Here is a 20,471-nt window from a genome sequence, read left to right on the forward strand (position 1 = left end):
GGAGTGCAATGGTAAAGCTATTTTTTAAAACTGCAAAAATGTGATATGTATATAGAATTCTATTTCAGAAGCATCTTCTATAAAAATATAAATGAGGCAAAAAAATAGATTAGTGTAGCCTACGAGCAATGCATGCAGTAGCCTAAGTACTCACTTAGGGGGAGGAGCTTAAGTCCATTTCCTGCGAGAAAGAAACTATGAATGTAAACCAAAGAAGTTTTGATTTCATCTCGAATTTCAAAGCATATTTAAATGACTAACTATGGATTACTATACAACCACAAACAGATCAAAACTTACACACTGTCAGTCTAGAACCTTCATCTCTGAATTTAGATGTAACTTGAGAACAAGAAAAAACCTTAAACTGTTTATTAAATTATTGACAAACTATGACGTTCTCCAAGTTACCGAGCAGATTGATATCTTACAGAAAAGTTCTCAAGCCAGACATCCAGATATGTACGCATTCACAACCTTTCCTTAAAGAACTCCGAAAAAGCTCTAAGACATGAGCCAATACCACCCGAGTCTGTTTGGCTGCAAAGTGGGTGGCCATGGTGAGAAAAAACGAAACAGTAAGTATAATTGACTATAAAAAGGAAATGCTATTACAATATTTCTGCAGTCATAACAGCCCAATCTGAGGCAGATGCAGATTGTGTGATTATAATTGTTATAGGTTGGTATCTTACCAACAGGAAGAGGTGGAGGCATTCGATGTCGAGGCTTAATCGAGCTGTGGTTAGCAGGGAGGGAAATACCTTTACCATGGTAAAGTTCCCTTGCGTTGTCTGGCAGAACAATGGCTTTGAGTCTCCGCAGCTCGTCTCGGATATCAAATCTGCAAAATATTTTTATTGAGCAGAAACTATCAGTGTAATAACTATATGTACAATTATTCTGTACATCTGAAGGTGTTTGAGTGGTGCAGTTGGTAGCATGCCTGTTTGTGAAACAGAGGACTTGAGTTCAATTCCCATGGAAGAAAACCCTTTTTTGTAACGCTCTTAGTGTGGCTTCAGACAGACATGGCTCATATCTGCAAAGCGTCTCTATTGAATAGTAGCAATCAAATTGAAATTTCTATTCTGAGCAGAGGTTGACTGGCAGCATAATAGATTATATATACAATTATTTATAATAGGATACTCAAGTGTTCAGTGCCAGGAATGCTTCATGACAGCAGCTTGCAATGATGATGATGATATTGTCGGCATCGTGATTACTACATTAATGTCATCAACAGTCTTGCCAGCCGCTGTTGACATTATTGACAGCGTTCCTTTCAGCCAGAGTTCAATTATTCTCTGTCATGACCCCCCTAACAAGAAAATATTTCGCTACCCTCCCAACTATAAACGGTATTATCATTTGTCTACAAAAATGTTATAAGCACACCTCTGCGTACCACTGTATCCTTATTACGGTTGAAGAAATAAAATGGACCGATTTACAACAGAAAGTAATTTTCATAACTGCAACAGAAAACATTTAAAACTTCATACTCCTGCTCTGTGTGTTGCTTGTGAGTGCTTGTGAGCAACAAGTGCAACCAAAAACCCCACTACACCACAGAGCAGATGCACCTGCACACACTTTGACGATGAGAGTGCAACTGCCCCCTAATGTAGTGGCGGTGCAACTGCACTGTCTTTAAGACAGTAAAAATTCAAAATGCAAAAAGAAATAACAAGGCATGTTCCCAAGGTCAAATGTGTCCTCCTTAGCGGAGTCTTACGGCAACCTGAAAGGGAGCAGGCCACTCTCCGGAACCGAAGCCAAAACGCTATCACTGCCGCTCTGCTAGAGCTGCCAAAAGAAAAAGAACTAATTTAATTGCCATTAATGGGTTGTAGATGCAGGTTAGTCAGAGCATAAAAAAGCCACTACTACCCTGGCAGTCTAGTGTACTGTGAGAGATCGGCAGGTGAGCTCAGAGAATAGCTATTTGTACAATTATTCAGCAATGTCTAATGCAGCCAACTGGGGCTGATGTTAGCGCATCAGGCTGGCAAGTTACATGCCACAAATTGGAATCTCTCACGATGAAATCTTTTTTTTTAAACTTCAGACTGTGACTTCGTACAGAAGTACGGCCATGGCTTTTATTACAAAAAGAAGTACGATGGCAGTCCCGTGTGACGTGAGAAATCGTCATGTGTGATAAGTATGATGGCAGTTCCATGTGACGTGAGAGATCGTCATGTGTGATAAGTACGATAGCAGTCCCATGTGGCATGGGAGATCGTCATGTGTGATAAGTACGATGGCAGTCCCGTGTGACGTGAGAGATCGTCATGTGTGATAAGTATCTGCCCTATTATTCCACAATGCAGAAAGGTGGTCAATTAGGTGAAGTCAAGATGGTCGACTATCCGAGTTCAATTCCCATACAATGCAATTCTTTTTCTAACCTCCAAACCTGGCTTCGGACGCACATGGCTCATATCATAATAAAGATTGCGACTGGCAACCAGAAATTCATGAAAGATGATGCTACGATTGTGCATTTGCTGACTTAAACTCTGGTCATTGGGAGATTTCTAGTAAAACAATGAGCCCTATATCGGCTAGTGGGTCGCTGGGACTGTTTTCAACTGATGCCACAGAGTCATCTTATTCAAAGCATACATTAGCTAAAACCTCGGCAGCGAAGAGTCAGCCTTCAAAGCTAAAATTGAACAGGCATAGAGTACCGAGGCCAATCACTAAACTACCGGTTTCTAGTAACAGCCTGTAGACTACATAGCTGACATTTAAAGGAGATAAGACTTAAGTTTCAGCGTCAATATCTCAAGCTGCAGCATTCAGGGACAGCGACCTTAACCACTAAAGGAAAGCTTTGACAAAATGTGTGCACAAGTCAATCTTCCTCATGCACTAATCGCTGGTCTGATATACTATGTGTGCGACATTCAACATTCGCATGCCACTAATGGTAGGCCAATATTACATGGGAGAATGAAATAGCAAGTAAATACATATAAGATGTAAAATGACTGAATTTTCCGTTGAGGACCAGACATTGACTTCACTTATTTGCAATCGTTTATGTAAATACAGCTAAACTTTCACAAACCAACATCGTAGCTGTCCTGTGCGCGGTGAGAGATCAGATGTAATAATTAACAGCACAATTATTCCACAACATAGCAAGGCGATCAATTGGGGCAAGTGGTAGTTTCAGTCTAGCAAGCTAAAAGTCGTTAGCTTGAATCTCATTTAAAGCAATGTTTTTTTCCTGATCTCTGTTCTCTAGGTGTGGCTATGAATGGACGACACAGCAAGAACACGAAAACATTCTAAGTTGACGAATCAACTGTAAAGTGAAAAATGTATGACAGCAACAAAATATTATATGCAAATATATAGAAAAACAAAATATAAAAATCGACTTAAACTGAATATGCCGTAAAACCTCTAATTGAACGCTCCCTCCAATTGACCGCCACTATAAGGGCCGGGTTGAAAAATAGAGCACCATGGCATTGAATTAGAGGTTTTACGGTAGCTAATTTAGGTTTAACAATAAATGATTGTTTTGTTCTTGTTAAACAGGTCTTGATAAATCTTGTATTTTCAAGCTGTTGACTGTCTAAGTATATAGTTGTATAGAGAAATATTTTCACTTGTATCCGTCCATGTATCATGATTGAATTATGTGAGAACATGTCCAGGCAAGTAAGAATTATTTTTCGATACTCATAATTAGCAAGTGAAGTCTACGAATAATCATATCAAGAAAAACTTGAGTGTGCAGTTTCCTACTAGAAATACAGAATGTAACTTTCTCTAACTTTGATTAAAAGAACTTCAAACTACTGCTTGTCATCTTTATGTTTTTTTGCGCTTTTCATTAATTTTTACTAATCTCTGCACTTTCATCTGCAAAATTTTTTCAAGAAACATCGTATACTGGAAATTCAAGCGTGAATTCAAAATTTTGTTCCAATTTTAAGTTACAGTGTAAAATGACTAAGCTAAGGTGATTTGACTGTACAAGTTGCTCTAACAAAACAAACAATGTTTTCTATTTAGTGTCACCAACATACTACATCCACCATCATGTTTTAGTTTATGAACTTTCTATTACTACAACCTTTAATTCACTACCCCGACTCCTCTGCAATACCCTTAGATTGTCAATTTGTAAAACAATTTTGTTCAATTCCTCAATAATTCCTGATTTCTGTCTTTTCATTTTTTTATTCGTTGTTTTTTTTTTCACTTTTGTTCCCTAATTTTTTAGCATGTAATAAAAAGCATCAGTTTGTTGATGATAACCAATAATAAGTTTGCAAACGACAGAACGCCTTTAACATTTAAATAAATAGATTTAATTAAATATATTTAATGGTAAAAATTAAAAAGAACTCACATTCACTAAAGAAGAAGCACCTCGTGTGAAATGCGCAAGGATTTAGTAAAACCAACCTTTCATTGAAGGAAGCCCTATGCCCGCCCATGAGCAGCTCTCGCGTCTCCCTATGAGGTAGCGTTTCTCTTGCAAGTTTCTGTAGCTTGAGTCGGTGTAAGTACTCCCTCTCTACCATCAACCTCTCCCGCTGACCCAATCTACATACATGTAAATGTAAATATTATTAGCATTATCTCTTAGGACAGCAAGGGCAACCACGTGGATGTTAAACTAGTTTTTTGGTTAAAAATTTCGGTTTTAGCAAAAATTTATACATTGACAAAAAAAACTCAACTTCTTGTAAAAGCTGTACCTTTTAGTAACCTAAACAATGATTTGCTTGATTGTGCTACAATAATATCAATATTTAAAAGACTGCCTTTTAAATATTTATATTTAAATATTTAAAAAGCCTAGCTTTCTGCCTCTTACCGTCTTTTATGCTTGTGAATATTTTTTCATTTAATTTCTGCTAGCAACATCTCAATCATTAATAAAAACTAACCAATCAAAGCATACATTCATGTGATCGTTATTCTTCATTGGTTGCATATAATCCATCCTTATTACACCTCAGAGAGTCTCGGCATACATCAGTACATAGTGCTTTCACGCAAATGTATGGTAGTGATAACATACTTATTTCTAAAACTGTATAAATTTTGATTTCAACCAAAATGTTTAAATTGACAAAACTCCACCATTTGTAAAAGCTGTATTTTTGAATGAATACCTCATTTCACAACCTAAACAACAATTTTCTTAATTGTGTTATATTAATAATATAAAACATTATTGTTTACGGGTGTTGCTGCAATGAGTACATAGATACATAAACAATGTTTTATCTAGAAAATTGGTTTGCAATAAACATATAGAAGTTAAGATTGTGCAAAATATAAAAAAGTGTTTATGCCATTTAATTAATAGAAATAATGGCAGAGCGTTATTTAGCAGCTAAAGAGTAAATCACTGGCTCAAAATCAGTTTCATTAAAGGTTTCATGAAAAATTATTCTTGATGTTGATTCTTTTTCAAACATAAAAATAAATTATTTTCATTATTTTTAAAGTTTGAACTCTATAATTGAGATGAACATGCCTATTTTATGCAGCTATAGCCTCACTGTTGGATACAGCAGGTACAAATTGCTGTAATAGAGTTTGATTCGACATTGCCTAATCATAATGTAATAAAATGCCTAATCATTTTATTAATAATGATTATAATGACTATAATAAAATGCTTTTGAAGCTTATAGATACATAAACAACGTTTTGTCTAGGAAATTGGTTTACAATAAACAGGTAAGGTGTGGGCAAAAAGGTGTAAAAAAGGGTGTGTGCTAATCTGATCTTGAATGCTTTATTCTTCCAAAGCATGATCACAAACAAGAAGGGTGCAATCAATGCAGGTTGATATACAATATAATCATTGTTTTAACTTGTTGAATCAAATGAAAATCTAGTTGTTACAAGTCCCAGACAGAAAATCAGAAAGCTACTTTCCAGTGAGGAATTTTTGAGATGAGATTTTCACCCTTCACTGCAGCGCAGCTCTGCTATTGTAGACAGCAAGAATAAGGTTTCAGTGTAATTAGCTAAGAGCTATAAAGTTTAGCTGTATGTTAATTACATATTTTGTTGCCATAAACAGGTTCCGTATACAAAACTGCTTTGTAAATAACTCTATGGTACGGCTTGTAGCCTTAGGCCTATGAAAAACTACCTAATTTAGTTTGTTCAACACAAAATTGTAGAACAGACTAATCTGTTTTGTGAGATGTACTTGATACTGCGATAGCTTTCGTTCCTGAACACTAGCTGATATCATAATAATGATTTTTAGATGAATTCTCACATAGTATTTGGTTTTTAATAGTGTCATTACTTGGCAAAAGATAACACAATCTTACGAAACATAAAAATCTCTCATTGCAGTCAGTCAAGGGGACTAAGGCTGTCTATGGCTGTGGTTTACATATGAGGAGTGCAAGTAGTACTCTGCTATGAGTTTGTACTGATCTGCCTCCATTTTAAATTAGCCTGAGCTACATCATAGTCTGAGCTACATCATAGTCTAAGCTACATCATAGTCTGAGCTACATCATAGTCCAGACCTTCTCAATTTCGCTTACCATTACAGTTTTTAAACAGAAATTAATATACATAAGGTAATAAAAACATAAAATTACTATTTATTTTTCTTTTAGCTTTCCCCATTTAGAGGTCATTTAAGTTCACCACCACAAATAGTTTATCCTATTTTGGGCCCATTTGCGCATGGGATTTGGCACATGAGCAATAGTGAGAGGATGCCCTTCCTAACACCACCGATGGCCCGCCTGGGATTTGAACCACTGACCTACTGATTCTATGTCAGCGCACTAACCACTCAACCATAACTGCTCCCCATAAAATACTATGTTTAATGAAGACTATAACCCTTTTTTCATAGTGTAATATCAATCAGGGAATGCTCTGCAGTGTTTCAACTTATCTCCCCCTACTGCTTCAAATCGATTACCTGAAGTACCTGAGACTATTTAAACAGGCAGGTGATATAAGGACTGCCTTTACTGAAGCGAAAAGTCACTATAGCTAATAATTGCCAAGGCTTGACGTTGAATTCAATGACCATTAACGACAAAAGCGTAGACAACTTTGCATAACTTATAAAAGCTGCCAGTAGCCATGACATCCAATCAAAATTAATAAATATATGGCCATCAGTAACTAAAGACATCATTACATATATTAATGAACAGCGAGTTTTTAAAGCTGCCACAACAAAGCAAAAGAAAGAACGCTGCTCACCTTTCGAAGCCTGGCCTCAGAGGGTCATTATACTACAATAGACAAACACTGCATTAGGCACAATAGCAATAATGCTTCATTTGATGGGCAAACAGTCTACAAAGTGTTCCATAATATATTTAAATACGTTAATAGCTTTCCAGACCAGCAAATAATAATTATAGACTAGCGACAACAGGACTCGGTGTCACCTATTCAACTACAGGAACTAAACACATAGCCTCAGTGCATAAACTAAGTGCCTACATATCCAGACAGGAGCTAAAAACTGACTACAGCCGTCTGCAAACCCTTGATTGGGGCGTATGATGTCTGCTTGTGAGTGTACTATCAGATGGCTATTGAGTCAGCCCGAGATCGGCAAATCTTGTCACATGAAGAGTAACTATCCTCTGCTACAGGAATTGAGCTTTAACTAGTAGATCGTTCTGCCCTCTTCAGCTTTCAAGAAGATCTTATGCTAAACTTTGTTGTAGTTTCGTATGATGACATCGTACGACACATTATCTCCTCACACTATTGGCTAAGTAGCCAATGTGTCAAACTCACGGCCCGCGGCCCACATCCAGCCCACCTTGTAATCATATCTGGCTGGCAAAATAATTTTACATTGTCCTTATTCATGGCCCATCAATATGAAGCGCTGATAACATAATGTTGCACAAAAGTACGGATCCCATAATGCAACGCTTAAGCTGCCTTGCCACGTACTTATCACATCAATTGAACCTGAAATTTGTTTCAGAATGATATTCCTGTCTGTTTTTATCCATATTTATGTTAAAAAACATTTTGTTTTAGTATGTTAAATAAATTTTTATCCTGTATCTGTGTTTTGAACTTTGGTCCCTTGTACAATAAAGTTTGACATCCTTGAGCTAAGTCATGAGTCATCTAACTAGCAGCCGTACTGCTACTAGCGCACTACATGCTATTGCTGAGGATTACGAGTGACCTTGCATCCTGAATGAATAGCCGAGTTTTGTGTAGCCTAAATATATCGAACTGCTGATATCATGTGTCTACTGATGTCATGTGACTGCTGATGTCACGAGGTGGTAAAAATCTACCTGGTATCTTTCTGAATGGATTATGAGAGGCTTCTCTCGAGGAACTGCGGGAGTTTTCTCTACAAACATTTCTTGATGACGACGGAACACAGGCACCATTTTGAGTATCGTAGAAGACCTGCAATATAAAATGGCAAATTCTAATTTTAGAAGTATATGAATAGACTTGAATCTATATGTATGCATAAATTTTTATTGGCATAAGCAAATCATCAACAAAACTTAAGTTTTCCGTTACACGCCAAAATGAAAGTGAGGGAACAGAAATCAGAAGTTAATGAGCTAAACAAAAGTGTTTTAAAAGTTGGTAATCTAACAGTGTTGCAGAGGAGTCGGGATAGTGAATTGTAGGTTATATTAACAGAAAGTTCATAAACTGAAACATAAAATGCTTAGTTTGTGGAACATTTCTATATTACATATATATTTTATCGGTATTATATGTTAGCCTGTGCTGAATCCTTTTAACGCTTGTAGTTTGACTCGACATATTAAGATTAGCAGTTAGCTTCAAAGTATCCAGTCACAGAAGTATAGATCTACCTACGCTGAGTTTTAGTAGTATCACAAAATTTGATGATTTTCAGATATCATCTCATCACATCCCTTTACTAAAAGCTGATTACCTGCTGCAATTAGCTTATGATGAGCCTAAGGCTGTAGGCTCCATCACTGAGCTATGCTGACTTTTACAGCATTGACTTCTAAAATATCAAAGCTTAAAACTTGGGCTAATAATGATGATATGAAAAATGGCAAGCAGTTATTTGTTATTATTCACCCTTAAGGGATGGTCACAGGAGGGGACAAGTTGAATAAACCAAATGCACTCTGAAGAAAGGTTTACTAACAGAAGGATTAACATTGTTCGTAGCCTCAGGCTTACTTATGTGAGCTCTAGTAAAGCGTGTTAGCTCCTCTAGAATGGGTAGCTAGCCACAGGCTTGCATTTTCTAGTTAAAGTATCATATTTAACTCTACCTCCTGTGTACTATATATAGCCTATGAGTCTGACCATTACAATAGTGTAAGCTAGTGCTGTATACAGAGCTTGTTTATGGCACAAAAAGATGTAGCATAATTAACCTACGGTGAGACACAATAGAATAGCTCAGTTTAACTAGTTAAATCAAACTGAAACTTACTTAAAATATTGTGATTGAAATGGAAGGGGGTCAAACTTGCTAGGCACATTCTCTTGAGACATAGACACACCCGATTTGGCGCGGCTTGAGCTAGCCATATTTCTTATCTAAAATATAAATATATCTAATAATATTACAACCACATTTTTCAGAGAAGCAACAGCAAAGTTTTATTGTATCATTTTGATGAGATCGGTATACATAGTCAGTCATAAGTAAATAAGCAATAGATATTAAATGGTTTTCCTTTGTATCAATGATACAAAAGCAACATCAAGCCCGAACTAGCTTTTAAAGTTTTTCAAAGTTCTTATAACTGACAAAAACTTTACTGACAAAAACGAAACCATATATACCGTACAAATAATGAAGAAGACAAAATTTTGACTGTTGTCACCTAAAAAAAGGCTCTTTGGGCGTTCTTGCATGCTCATCGATTACTCAAATTAAAACTGTATAAACGTCAGATCTGAGATCTTAATAATTACTTACGGAAGGAGGTAACAATTTTTTATGTGAGCGTCTTTCAATTCTTATCCTTCCCATATCAATGTGGTCATCGTGCCCCACATTTGGTAATAATGTTTCCAAAGAAGCTGCTACGCCTTGAGCTTGCATATCTGAAGTAGTTGAACCAGCACCATCTAAGCTTTGTGCCGAAGCATAATTAACCCCGTAATGGCGACTGGCTGAGTTGTGATTGTTATTCTGGTCAACATCAGAGCCATCTGTCAACTGTTTGCTTGAGGCGACAGTACCACGGTGTATGCTCGGTAAAGCCGCTGGATTCTGATGATGAGACATCTTTATTCCTTCCATCACATCTAAAGCACCTTCGGAAAATGTTTCATTTTTCACGACGTTAATCTCTTTGATACGGTACTAGTAATGCTCAATCTTACTTTGCCATGCTTTCCGAACGAGGCACCTGAGGTTGCCGAGCAACTAATTGAGAGGATTCCAAGGTCATTTAAAAGGCTTAGTTCTTACATTTTCCGACCGAAAATAGATCGGCGCACATTAGCTTAAAACAAATCGAACAACATATATGAAAAGACAACTCGCAAAATAATGGTTTTTCTTCGCTGTCTCCATCAACTATGCTGAAAAAGCAGTCAATCATTTTCATAGCTGCCTCTGTTTTCATAGCATCAGTAAACAAATAAAGACTGTTTAACACTAACTATAATCATTTAAACACTACTGCCTCAGCAATACGTGTTGACTTGATTTGTTGAATTATTAAAACTTTGCCTACAAAATGCGGTCCTTGTGCGTTTGTGGATATTTTTTCATTCTTCATAGCAACAAAAGGACTGTTAAAAAGAATTAACCAATCAAAGCATATGTTCATGTAATTGTTAATTTTTATTGGTTGCATATCTGTCTTTATTACACCTCAGATAGTTTCAGCATACATTAACATTACAAACAGTTTTGACACAAATACATGCGTGTAGCAGTGGTATCAGACTAAGTGAGTAAAATCATAATAAAAGTTTTTAATCACTGCCCACATGGAACCATTTAGCTAACAGAAAAAAATGACAGAGTGCTATTTACTAGTTAGAGAGGTAATCACTGGCACAAAATTACCACTTTGTTAAAGTTCATTATTAATCAAGAGAGTAGTCTGCCAAAACAGTGTCTAATAAAGTTTGATACACTCTGTAGCCTAAAACTCATCCCGATTTCCTGAACTCAGGCAGACAAGAACATTTTTCCCATCAATGAAAAACACAAGCTAAAACAAATGCGAAACCAACACTGAAAACATGACAAGAACTATAGCCAACACAATTCTAGTTTCCATTCTTCTAATTGAATCAACTTCTCATGTGAATCAAACTTCGAAAAGATTTATAAAGTTTTTTTTAGGTTTGGGCACTATAATTGACAACAGATCTTCATATATTATGGAACTATGGCTCCGCTGTTGTATGCTGCCAGTACAAATTGCTGTAATAGATCTTGATTGGATAGGACAGCACCTATTATCAAACATTGCATTTCAATTTTCTTGCTGAATTTGCAACCTCTGCCTCCAGGTAATGAATAAGGAGGTAATGTTTAGCTCGTATGAATATGTTACAAGTTCAATAGCAAACTAATTTAGCTATGTACATATATACATACATATACATGACATGGCTATTGCTTTTAGCCTTGCACTTGCATAGGGTCTTTTGCAACAAATGAATAATATATATATATTTAATGTGGCATTTATTATAGACATCAAAAAGGACATTATGACACACAACCAGCTAACAAAGAAAAACTAAAAGAGACAATAACTCCTCATAACTATTACATAAAAAGACAAATAAATATGCTGACATACAAGAAAGTTTAAAATACAAAGTCGAGATTAGCCGATTGTCCAGAGGATAGTTTAACCACATGGGTTTGGTTTTGACAGCCACCCCACTCCCCAGCAGTTATCGAGTAAGTGCCCGGGGCGACTGATATGGACATGCTCTCCGCTTCAACCAACTGTAAGTAACAGTAACATAATAGAACCATCTGTTTATGACAAAATTCAGTTGGAAAGGCAAACTTAACAACATGCAATGAGACGATAAATCCAAAATAAGGCAGTTGATAAAAGTACAAGAATGGCTCACTTTTAGGGGTTAATCGGAATGGGCTACCCCTAAGTAAAAATACGCGAAATACAAACTAATAAACTCAAATCCATTTTTTTCCTAATCGCTTTCGCATTTTCCTTTTTGTTGTAGATTTATTAGACAGTTTTGATGGCCAAAGGTGTTTAACTCTCACACCAAATTAATTTATGTACTGGAACATAATTACGTATTGGGTAAAACCTACTATTGAGCAATGGTGCGCATAAATCCTCATAATTTTTTATCGATATAAAAAATTTTAATACCAAATTAATTCGCCTAAATTTCACCTCTGATGATCCCATGAAAAGTATCACAAATGCAAATGAGAACGAATAGTTTTTCAGCTATTTTCAAAAAGATCGTGAGCATGTCACGAGTCAGTCTATTTATCAATATTATTATAGTTTATGGCATTATTATAACTGACAAAAATAATCACTCTCAGTAGTACTATTGTTCAATAAAAATCATCCAAAGTCCATAGATCTAAAATTTGTGACAATTCGCAGATAATTTTTTTCTTTCGTTTATGTACAGATACAAGAGGGTAATTAACTAGTCACTAATCGGAAACGATTTATACGAAGCCTGCTAAAGCCGCTTCATGAAGCTCTTGGCCACTACGCAGCCGTACTACGCAGCCGTAGCACAATAGTTAAAAGACACGATGAAGAGTTCCACAAACACTTTGCATCTTTACACTTTACAAAACCTAAGAGGTAAACAGGGAGCCGTGACAACTGGGCAACCGTGGAGAGGTCTCAATGGCCCAGAGTATGAGAGAAACTTACACATTTTTTTGTATGCTTTTTTGTTTTTCACTTTTTAAACGTTTTAATGGATAATTTTACCACAATGTAACAAAACCCCAAAAGTTGAACCGCGAAGGGTTGATGGTTTACTGTAATACACTTACAGGGTTACGGTGTCGCTGTCCGCAGGACTCTGGTTGATCAACATGGAATCTCGAGCAATGATGACGATCAAAACTGTTTCTTCTTCGCTCCGACAAGCCGTTGTAGTACTTCTGCAAAACGACTTGTGAAATTCAGCGACCATGCTAACCATAAAAATATATTCAATACTACATTGTTTCCTAATGTCTGCCTTACAAAAATAGGTGAGATAGAAAGGTTCGCCTTCATTAACCAAATGTTGAGTCTCCTCATGCCAACCATAAGAAAAGTGATACTCAATACTGCAACTCAAGCATAATGTTTTTTTATCTAACAGAAGTATATGGGTGTACTGTCAAGATAACAGAAGTATATGGGTGTACTGTCAAGATAACAGAAGTATATGGGTGTACTGTCAAGATAACAGAAGTATATGGGTGTACTGTCAAGATAACAGAAGTATATGGGTGTACTGTCAAGATAACAGAAGTATATGGGTGTACTGTCAAGATAACAGAAGTATATGGGTGTACTGTCAAGATAACAGAAGTATATGGGTGTACTGTCAAGATAACAGAAGTATATGGGTGTACTGTCAAGATAACAGAAGTATATGGGTGTACTGTCAAGATAACAGAAGTATATGGGTGTACTGTCAAGATAACAGAAGTATATGGGTGTACTGTCAAGAATGCACTTTTAAACCTACAGAGTAATTTGGAGTCGGCGTAAAAGATTGCCTCTTCTTCAAGTAAGTATCAAGGGCCTAATTATGATTCACTATCTATTATAAACAGTTCTTTGTAATTAAATTGAGTGGTGTTTCCAAAGCACAATAGTAACATTTATTTGTGATGACCATATCTGCCACCCTTATTGTCATCAGAATATTCCCTCCTGCCACTGTCATTATCACAGCGCTGACTTCAGGCCTCCACTGAGCAAAAAAATACGAAGAGCTTGGCATAATAACTCTTAAAACTAAATCTCTTTACCAACAATCTATCACCAAAATTTGAAATGCCGAAAATATTCAGTTTCTGAACCAAAAGCCAGTTAAGAAAACTCTTTTTATATGAGTGCTCCAAGACCGTCGAATAAGCACTTGGCCTAAAACTTTGAACTGTCTTTTCTAATGAGTGGAGAACAGCTGCATTCTGGGACATAATCTTACAGCTAGTGGTATATCCTTCTAACTCACTGGAGCAATATTTTTTGCTATCGTTATATACAGCTGTCCGTCACATCAGGAGAAGTGCAGGTGTTGAGATGGTTAGAAAAAATTGAGAGAGTAGATGCTGGTATTGAGAAGGTGGTGTTGAGGAAGAATGTGTAGTATGTGGGGAAACGGGTAGGTAGGGAGAACTGTTAGAGATAAGGAGACACGAAAGACCCAAGAGACGGTTTATATATGTAAAGGAGGATATGAGAGACCTGAGAGTGCCAGATGAGAATGCATAAAATAGAAGTAAATGAAAAAAGACTATTTGCAGTGACGAAAAAGGAAGAACCTATGTTTTATTTTATATTATTATATAAATAAATATTATTGTATTTTATATATTGGAGCACATGTACCTAGGATTCATTTACAAAAAAGATAATGAAAAGGTGTCATAGTCTGCACTCAACAAATTCGCGAGAATCCAGCATACCTTGCAGTGTCTGGTGGATGTACCTAAGTACTGAACCATCGTACCAATAGCCTCATTGATGGTGCATGAGCTGAGGTCTTTCACTGGTGGAACCTGATTCACTGGTTTGACTGGCCATTGAACTTGTCGAGCTTGCGCCCGCTTCAATGAGTCAGCCGCCTGTACTCGTGTGCGACACAAAACACAATGCTTCCAGTCTTCTGATGAATGTGTCTGCTAAAATACTATCTGAGTAAAGACACGAACTATAAGTTATGGTAGAAGATTCTAGAAGATACTAGAACAAACTAGAAAATGAGGTAGAAAAAAATCCAGATCAAGGTAGACTGACTAACTCTAGGACCATGTAAAGAAAACAGCAATAGAAGTAAATGGAGATATAACTTTAGATTAAAGACAAGACCAATACAGTATTAAGGTGAGAAACAAACCACAGGATAAGGTAGAGTAACTCCAGGTTAAGATAGCTGAACTAACTTTCGGATCAGGTAAAAAAACAAGAATAGAATGAGGTGGAGAGATAACCCTAGTTTGAGGAAGAGATTAACTCCAGTGTTAAGATAAAAGACAAACTACCGGACCTGGTAGAGAGATATACAGTGAAACACGGATAACTCAAACTTCAAGGGACCGAGCAAAAGTTTTCGAGTTATTAGAGCGTTCAAGTTATCAGGACAGTCATAAGTGCACGTATTTATCAGTAGATACATGTACAAATACAAACTATATATCAATCAAAAGCATAGATTGCTTGTTGCAAATTAAAGGGTCTCTCGTGTGAAGTTTTAAATATTTTTAATCAGAAAGTATAGATATTTTTCTATCACTTGAGATTTGTTTGTTGCTTTAGGTGATGTGACTGTCAGGACGTTCTTAGATTAAAATTGGCAAAACTTGATCGCGGTTAAAACACTCAGAAAAAATACATACGTATTTTTCTACCGAGCGTTTTAACCAAGATCAATTTTGCAGTAAGTCAGTTATTACAAAACTGCTTTACTATTAAAAACCCGTTATCAATTTTGCCGATATTACTTTAAAGTTATCCAAATTTTACCTCGCTTTTCTTGCTTTCGGAGGGCTTATCGCTAAGCGGATGTTTGGTAAAATTTGATTTTTGCAAACCTTTAGAAAAGTCGTTAATGAAAATATTTGCCGATGTTGGTAATAACGAGGCCTAAGAACTACTAAAAGTCGATGTTTATCTCTATGGCTTGGAATAAAGTGATATTCTAAAGCGATAGTAACAACCGTCTCGGTAGCCGTTTGGCAAAAAACTGTTCGAGTTAACGGAGTTTCGGTCGAGTTATCTAAAGCCATTTATCATTGCGTGGGAACGAACCAAGCAAATCCATTCGAGTTAACCATGTGTTCGATATATCCGAGGGCGATTTATCCGAGTTTCACTGTACTCTGGTTTCAGGTAAGGAGATCAGAGAGATCACATAAAAAATTCGCAGTTATAAAGAGTAGAAGTAAAAAGCTAAAGCTAAAAACGTTAATTACGAAAGGGGGACAAATTGAGAAAAATCATGAACTATGAAAATCAGCCACATGACTAATAAGGAGTAATTACTCATTTGCATTTATCAAAATAAAGACTACAAAAAACATTGCACCTTTGTAAGGACACACAATTAACATGCGATTTGAATGAACAAAAATATTTATGGATGTAATTGATTTTGCAAACGAGCTTCAAGCAAGCCTCTTTTTAAGATTTTTCAACCTATGTGACAATGTACCGTTCGAATTACAGTTAAACACATTGAAACCATTCAATATATAGGATGTGCGAAACTGCGAAAATAGCTACACAGTTTTTTATAAATGCTCTATTAGCACTACAAGAATATTTGTCTAAAAGACTAACACTCTTGAGTACAGATATCAACAAAGAGATTACAGCACTGCTGAAGGTAGTTGTAAAACATTAGACAAATGAACTAACCGAGCAGTAAACTGGAGAGGTGCACCTGTCCATCTTCACCAAACTTCTTGTACTAAAACAGACGAGTTCAAACAGTTTTAAGCACAACCTGCAAAAAAATGGGTTATCAAGCTCGACATAGGGAGTTATTTTATAACATTCATCAGTCATAAGATATTAATGTACATCTAATCAGAAGTGCATACTTAGTGATATAACGTATTTACAATATAGTTTTACCATCTAAATGTATGAAAAGTAAGCACACATAGTTTCAAGTATCAACCAGTCTAATTTATATTCTTGTAGTGAGTTTTTAAAAAGCTTTTAATAAATAAAGACCTATTGGAATCTATTTCTAGAGTTTAATAGATGGAAGCTACTCATTATGCACCATAAAATAAAATATTTTGTAGATGGCGAAGTTGCTCCTTTAAATGAACGTGCAAAATCTCATGAATAGCTTTTAGCGAGAGAGATCAAATAAAAATCTTTTTGTTATAAACCAGATTCTGTGGTTTAAGAATAGTAAGTTATGCAATTGTAGGTATTGAAACGGTATCAACAGATTTAAATTATATGACAATGAAACTGGTTATTATTATTCGACGATTCTGAAGTTATTACCAACCATATTATATTATTAATTCTCTTGTGTACTGAAAAGAAGGAACAAACTTCCTAACTGCCATTCATCCTTTATTGGAATTTACTTATAAAAAATTGTCATACTGTTAACCAAAAAAAAACTGGCATATAATATGCTAACTTCTGCAAATGTTTTTAGTATAATATACTATATTTATTTTATGGCAATCACTTTTCATGTTTGTTGACATCGCATAAAAACTTTTATTCTATGTATGTAGCTTAATGAAGAAGAAAAACAAAACTCTGGTAGGTAACAGGAAGTTATGAAGAACACTTAAGGAGAGCTAGTTCAGCTAGTTAAAAATCTTGAATGTATGCAGTGGCTGTGGAAGCTATTTGTGATATGGTCTTAAGAACAGCTTATAATACATATCGTGCATAAAAAGCTTTGCAGTTTTGACTAATGAATGTCTAAGAAGATCTGGAGTTTTCTGAACAGTGTTTCGCTACTAATAATATGAGCACTACAAAAGCTTCTAGAGGCTACGAGAAATCTCAGGATGACGCCACAACATACAAAGGTTCTTTTCAATGCTATCACATGAAGATGCAACCATGCTATCACACTGGTTGCATTTTGATTTTGCAGCTTCTAATATGGATGTTTATATATTTTTTTAGTTTTCTTTCTCTTGGGGATAACTTCTTCTTAAAAATCTTAAGAGATAAATGTTACTGATAGAAAAACAAGATGTATACTGACATGGTTAGTTGACAATAAAGTAAATTAGACATTAAAGACATTTTGAAGTACAAAATATCTCAATCATGATTAAAATTTGTTGGTTCAATTGAAAAATGAATGCTTCATGGACTCCATATTAATGACGTGTCTACTAATATTAAACATAATATAATAACTGGTATAATGTAAGATTTATTAAAGATTAGATTTTTATTATAGTCAACTTTGAGTGCCCCAGAAAAAATCTTGTTTAGGCTAAAGATGTCCTTATTGTCTCTTCTCAAAATCACTATGGGCCACTGTCTCTTTTGCATTTCCAATGAGATTGTATCATATTTTTAAAAAAGTAAGTCCACATAAAAGCTTTTTTATTAATTTCTTCCATCTAGTCAATTAAGGATTCATTATATGATCTCTGTATTTAAAAAGTGTACTTTATTTGATGGCAAGCAAACACTGAAATAGGAAATTTTTCTGACAGAGCATGATGCATTTTTAGAATCTCTTTAGTATAAATAGTGCAGCATTTGCCTTTTGGATTTTAATATGATCATTATATAATAGAGATTGACACACTTTGACTTCCTAAGCATTTAAAGTTATCTAAATGTAAATTTGGGGTACCATTCAAATGACAGGTTGTATGAGGACTAGTTCAGCACTAGTCTTCTGTAGGTACCAGTGCAAAAAACTTTCACACAACTAATGTCTGCAACCAATTTTTACAGCAAATTTAAGAAAGAAACAAGCTTAAAATAGTGTGCAATACATAAAATAACTTATAACTTTATGACTTGAACTTTAAAAATGTATAACTATATATTTATATACATTTATATTTAAAACTTTATATTGGAAATTTGAAAAATTCAGAATTATTAATCATAATCATATTAATTATTAGCATACCAAATGTGCTATTTGAAATCTCAATCTGTGAAAACTGCTAACTGTAAAGCTTTTCATTTTTCAAGTAAAACTATTTGTACCTATAAATATTTTATTGACTAACCGACGCAGTATCAGTCAGGATATGCGTAAACATTCACTAACCATACCTTCACCTGAATGCTAAACTTTAAATTAAACCTCAAACTTCTGAAAACAAAATTATCTTGTTAAGAACTAATTGTTCACCTGTTGATTTTGTTCAGGTAACAATAACTTATATCAGCCTCACAGAAAACCTCCTTGCCGCACAGCGAAGCTCGCGTCGCTTCTTTCGCAGTTCAAAAAATAATAAGGCTGTCTGGCATATTTAATTGCGAGTGCTCTGTATACACCGCCAACTACACTATACCTCTAGCGCTACACATAACCTCAGTCCATCACAATACATAGACGACTCCGATGTTAGGCTACGTTTATTTTATATAATGTAAGCAAAGACTTTGGTTTACGTAAAGGGCAGTTTAAATTGATGTGTCGATCGTTAATGTTCCAGCTGGATCCATCACTAAATTTGCAGCGAGTCCATTATCGTATGTGCAACTTTTAATGATAGCCGTCTGCTGTCATTTTGATGGTAGCGAAATTCGCAAACGTCCACTTTCACAAGTTTTATCAACGGTTTGAATATGTGCATGGTCATGCTGTGTCTAACGCTGCATTTTTTGCGAGTTTGTTTGCAAAAAAGCTAATCAAAGTGAACTACTATAGTTCGATATTGTTTTTTTTGTATTACAAATATTTTATTTCAACACTTACATTTTGACGCAATCACCACTTGCATTATCAACACGTTTTTGCGGTGTGAGATGAATATTAAAAGATGTGTTTATATTTTTACTAGTACTAAGGTTTTTGACTGTTGATACTCGTTATTAGTCAATCTACTTTACCTAGGCTGCATAAAAGGAGTATAAAATACATAGAAACCAGCGTTAATCGTAGTCAGACATCTGTTTAATATCGATCCTTATTTTTAAGCGAACATGGCACATTCTTATTCCGTAGGCTTAAGTGCTGTGCCGTAGTTGACGTAGGTATTTCAGTAACTTTCTCTGTTTCTGTAATATTTTTCGGTGATGTAGATAGTAGGCTATGCTATTGTCAGCAAGTTGCTTATAATTGTTAGCCAATAACAAGATTAAGTAAATAGGATGCATAATGCTGATATTTCATAAAATCACATAATCTGAGTGAAGCATGTATGTAAATTTTCAAAGTAACTCTGCCGCAGTTTTATGAAGAATTAAGCAACTAGTATGTAGCAAACTTAATCATAGAAGGGCCTCACTGATGTTATTGATTTCATTTTATCATAAGCATGACACCGTTGAGACTAAAATAACAATGTTCAACAATTTCCAAGTATCCAACTTATGAGCATAGAGTACAAAAACAAAACAGTGATAAAGCAAAAAAGCATAGAATAAAACATACAAATTAGTTTTTTCAAATCAGGTGACTAGTAAAAAAAAGCAAAACATTACTCATCTCTGCTAAGGCTCACTATAAACTGGGCAGCAATTTATTGTTTGCTAATAAAAACATTGGGTACAACATAGTGAAAAGTGCCAGTATGTGCAACTGTACTTTAGCTAGCCTATAATAAAAAATAATGGCAT

The 20,471-nt window shown here is 35.4% G+C and overlaps 2 protein-coding genes across 2 annotated transcripts in view; both read right to left on the reverse strand.

Annotated features, from left to right (window-relative positions):
- Nucleotides 1–10,088, reverse strand: part of LOC137408646 (uncharacterized) — a 29,142-nt gene extending 19,054 nt beyond the window's left edge. The window contains exons 1-6 of the mRNA XM_068095234.1: nucleotides 9,944–10,088; nucleotides 9,452–9,558; nucleotides 8,307–8,424; nucleotides 7,237–7,268; nucleotides 4,438–4,578; nucleotides 696–844 (exon numbers count right to left, since the gene is read on the reverse strand). Of these exons, the coding sequence (XP_067951335.1) occupies nucleotides 696–844; nucleotides 4,438–4,578; nucleotides 7,237–7,268; nucleotides 8,307–8,424; nucleotides 9,452–9,558; nucleotides 9,944–10,069 (673 nt within the window). The 5' untranslated portion in view covers nucleotides 10,070–10,088. The remainder of the gene's footprint in view (nucleotides 1–695; nucleotides 845–4,437; nucleotides 4,579–7,236; nucleotides 7,269–8,306; nucleotides 8,425–9,451; nucleotides 9,559–9,943) is intronic.
- Nucleotides 10,089–11,660: 1,572 nt separating this feature from the next.
- Nucleotides 11,661–19,104, reverse strand: LOC137408562 (uncharacterized). Its single transcript, XM_068095139.1, has 5 exons — nucleotides 19,039–19,104; nucleotides 16,587–16,638; nucleotides 14,636–14,848; nucleotides 13,001–13,111; nucleotides 11,661–11,947 (listed from the first exon to the last, which is right to left on the reverse strand). Exons 2-5 carry the CDS (start codon nucleotides 16,617–16,619, stop codon nucleotides 11,804–11,806), a joined length of 501 nt encoding a protein of 166 aa, XP_067951240.1. The 5' UTR covers nucleotides 16,620–16,638; nucleotides 19,039–19,104; the 3' UTR covers nucleotides 11,661–11,803.
- Between the last annotated feature and the right edge of the window lie 1,367 nt (nucleotides 19,105–20,471).

Source organism: Watersipora subatra, chromosome 11 (assembly GCF_963576615.1).
Source record: "Watersipora subatra chromosome 11, tzWatSuba1.1, whole genome shotgun sequence".
Taxonomy (NCBI): Eukaryota; Metazoa; Bryozoa; class Gymnolaemata; order Cheilostomatida; family Watersiporidae; genus Watersipora; species Watersipora subatra.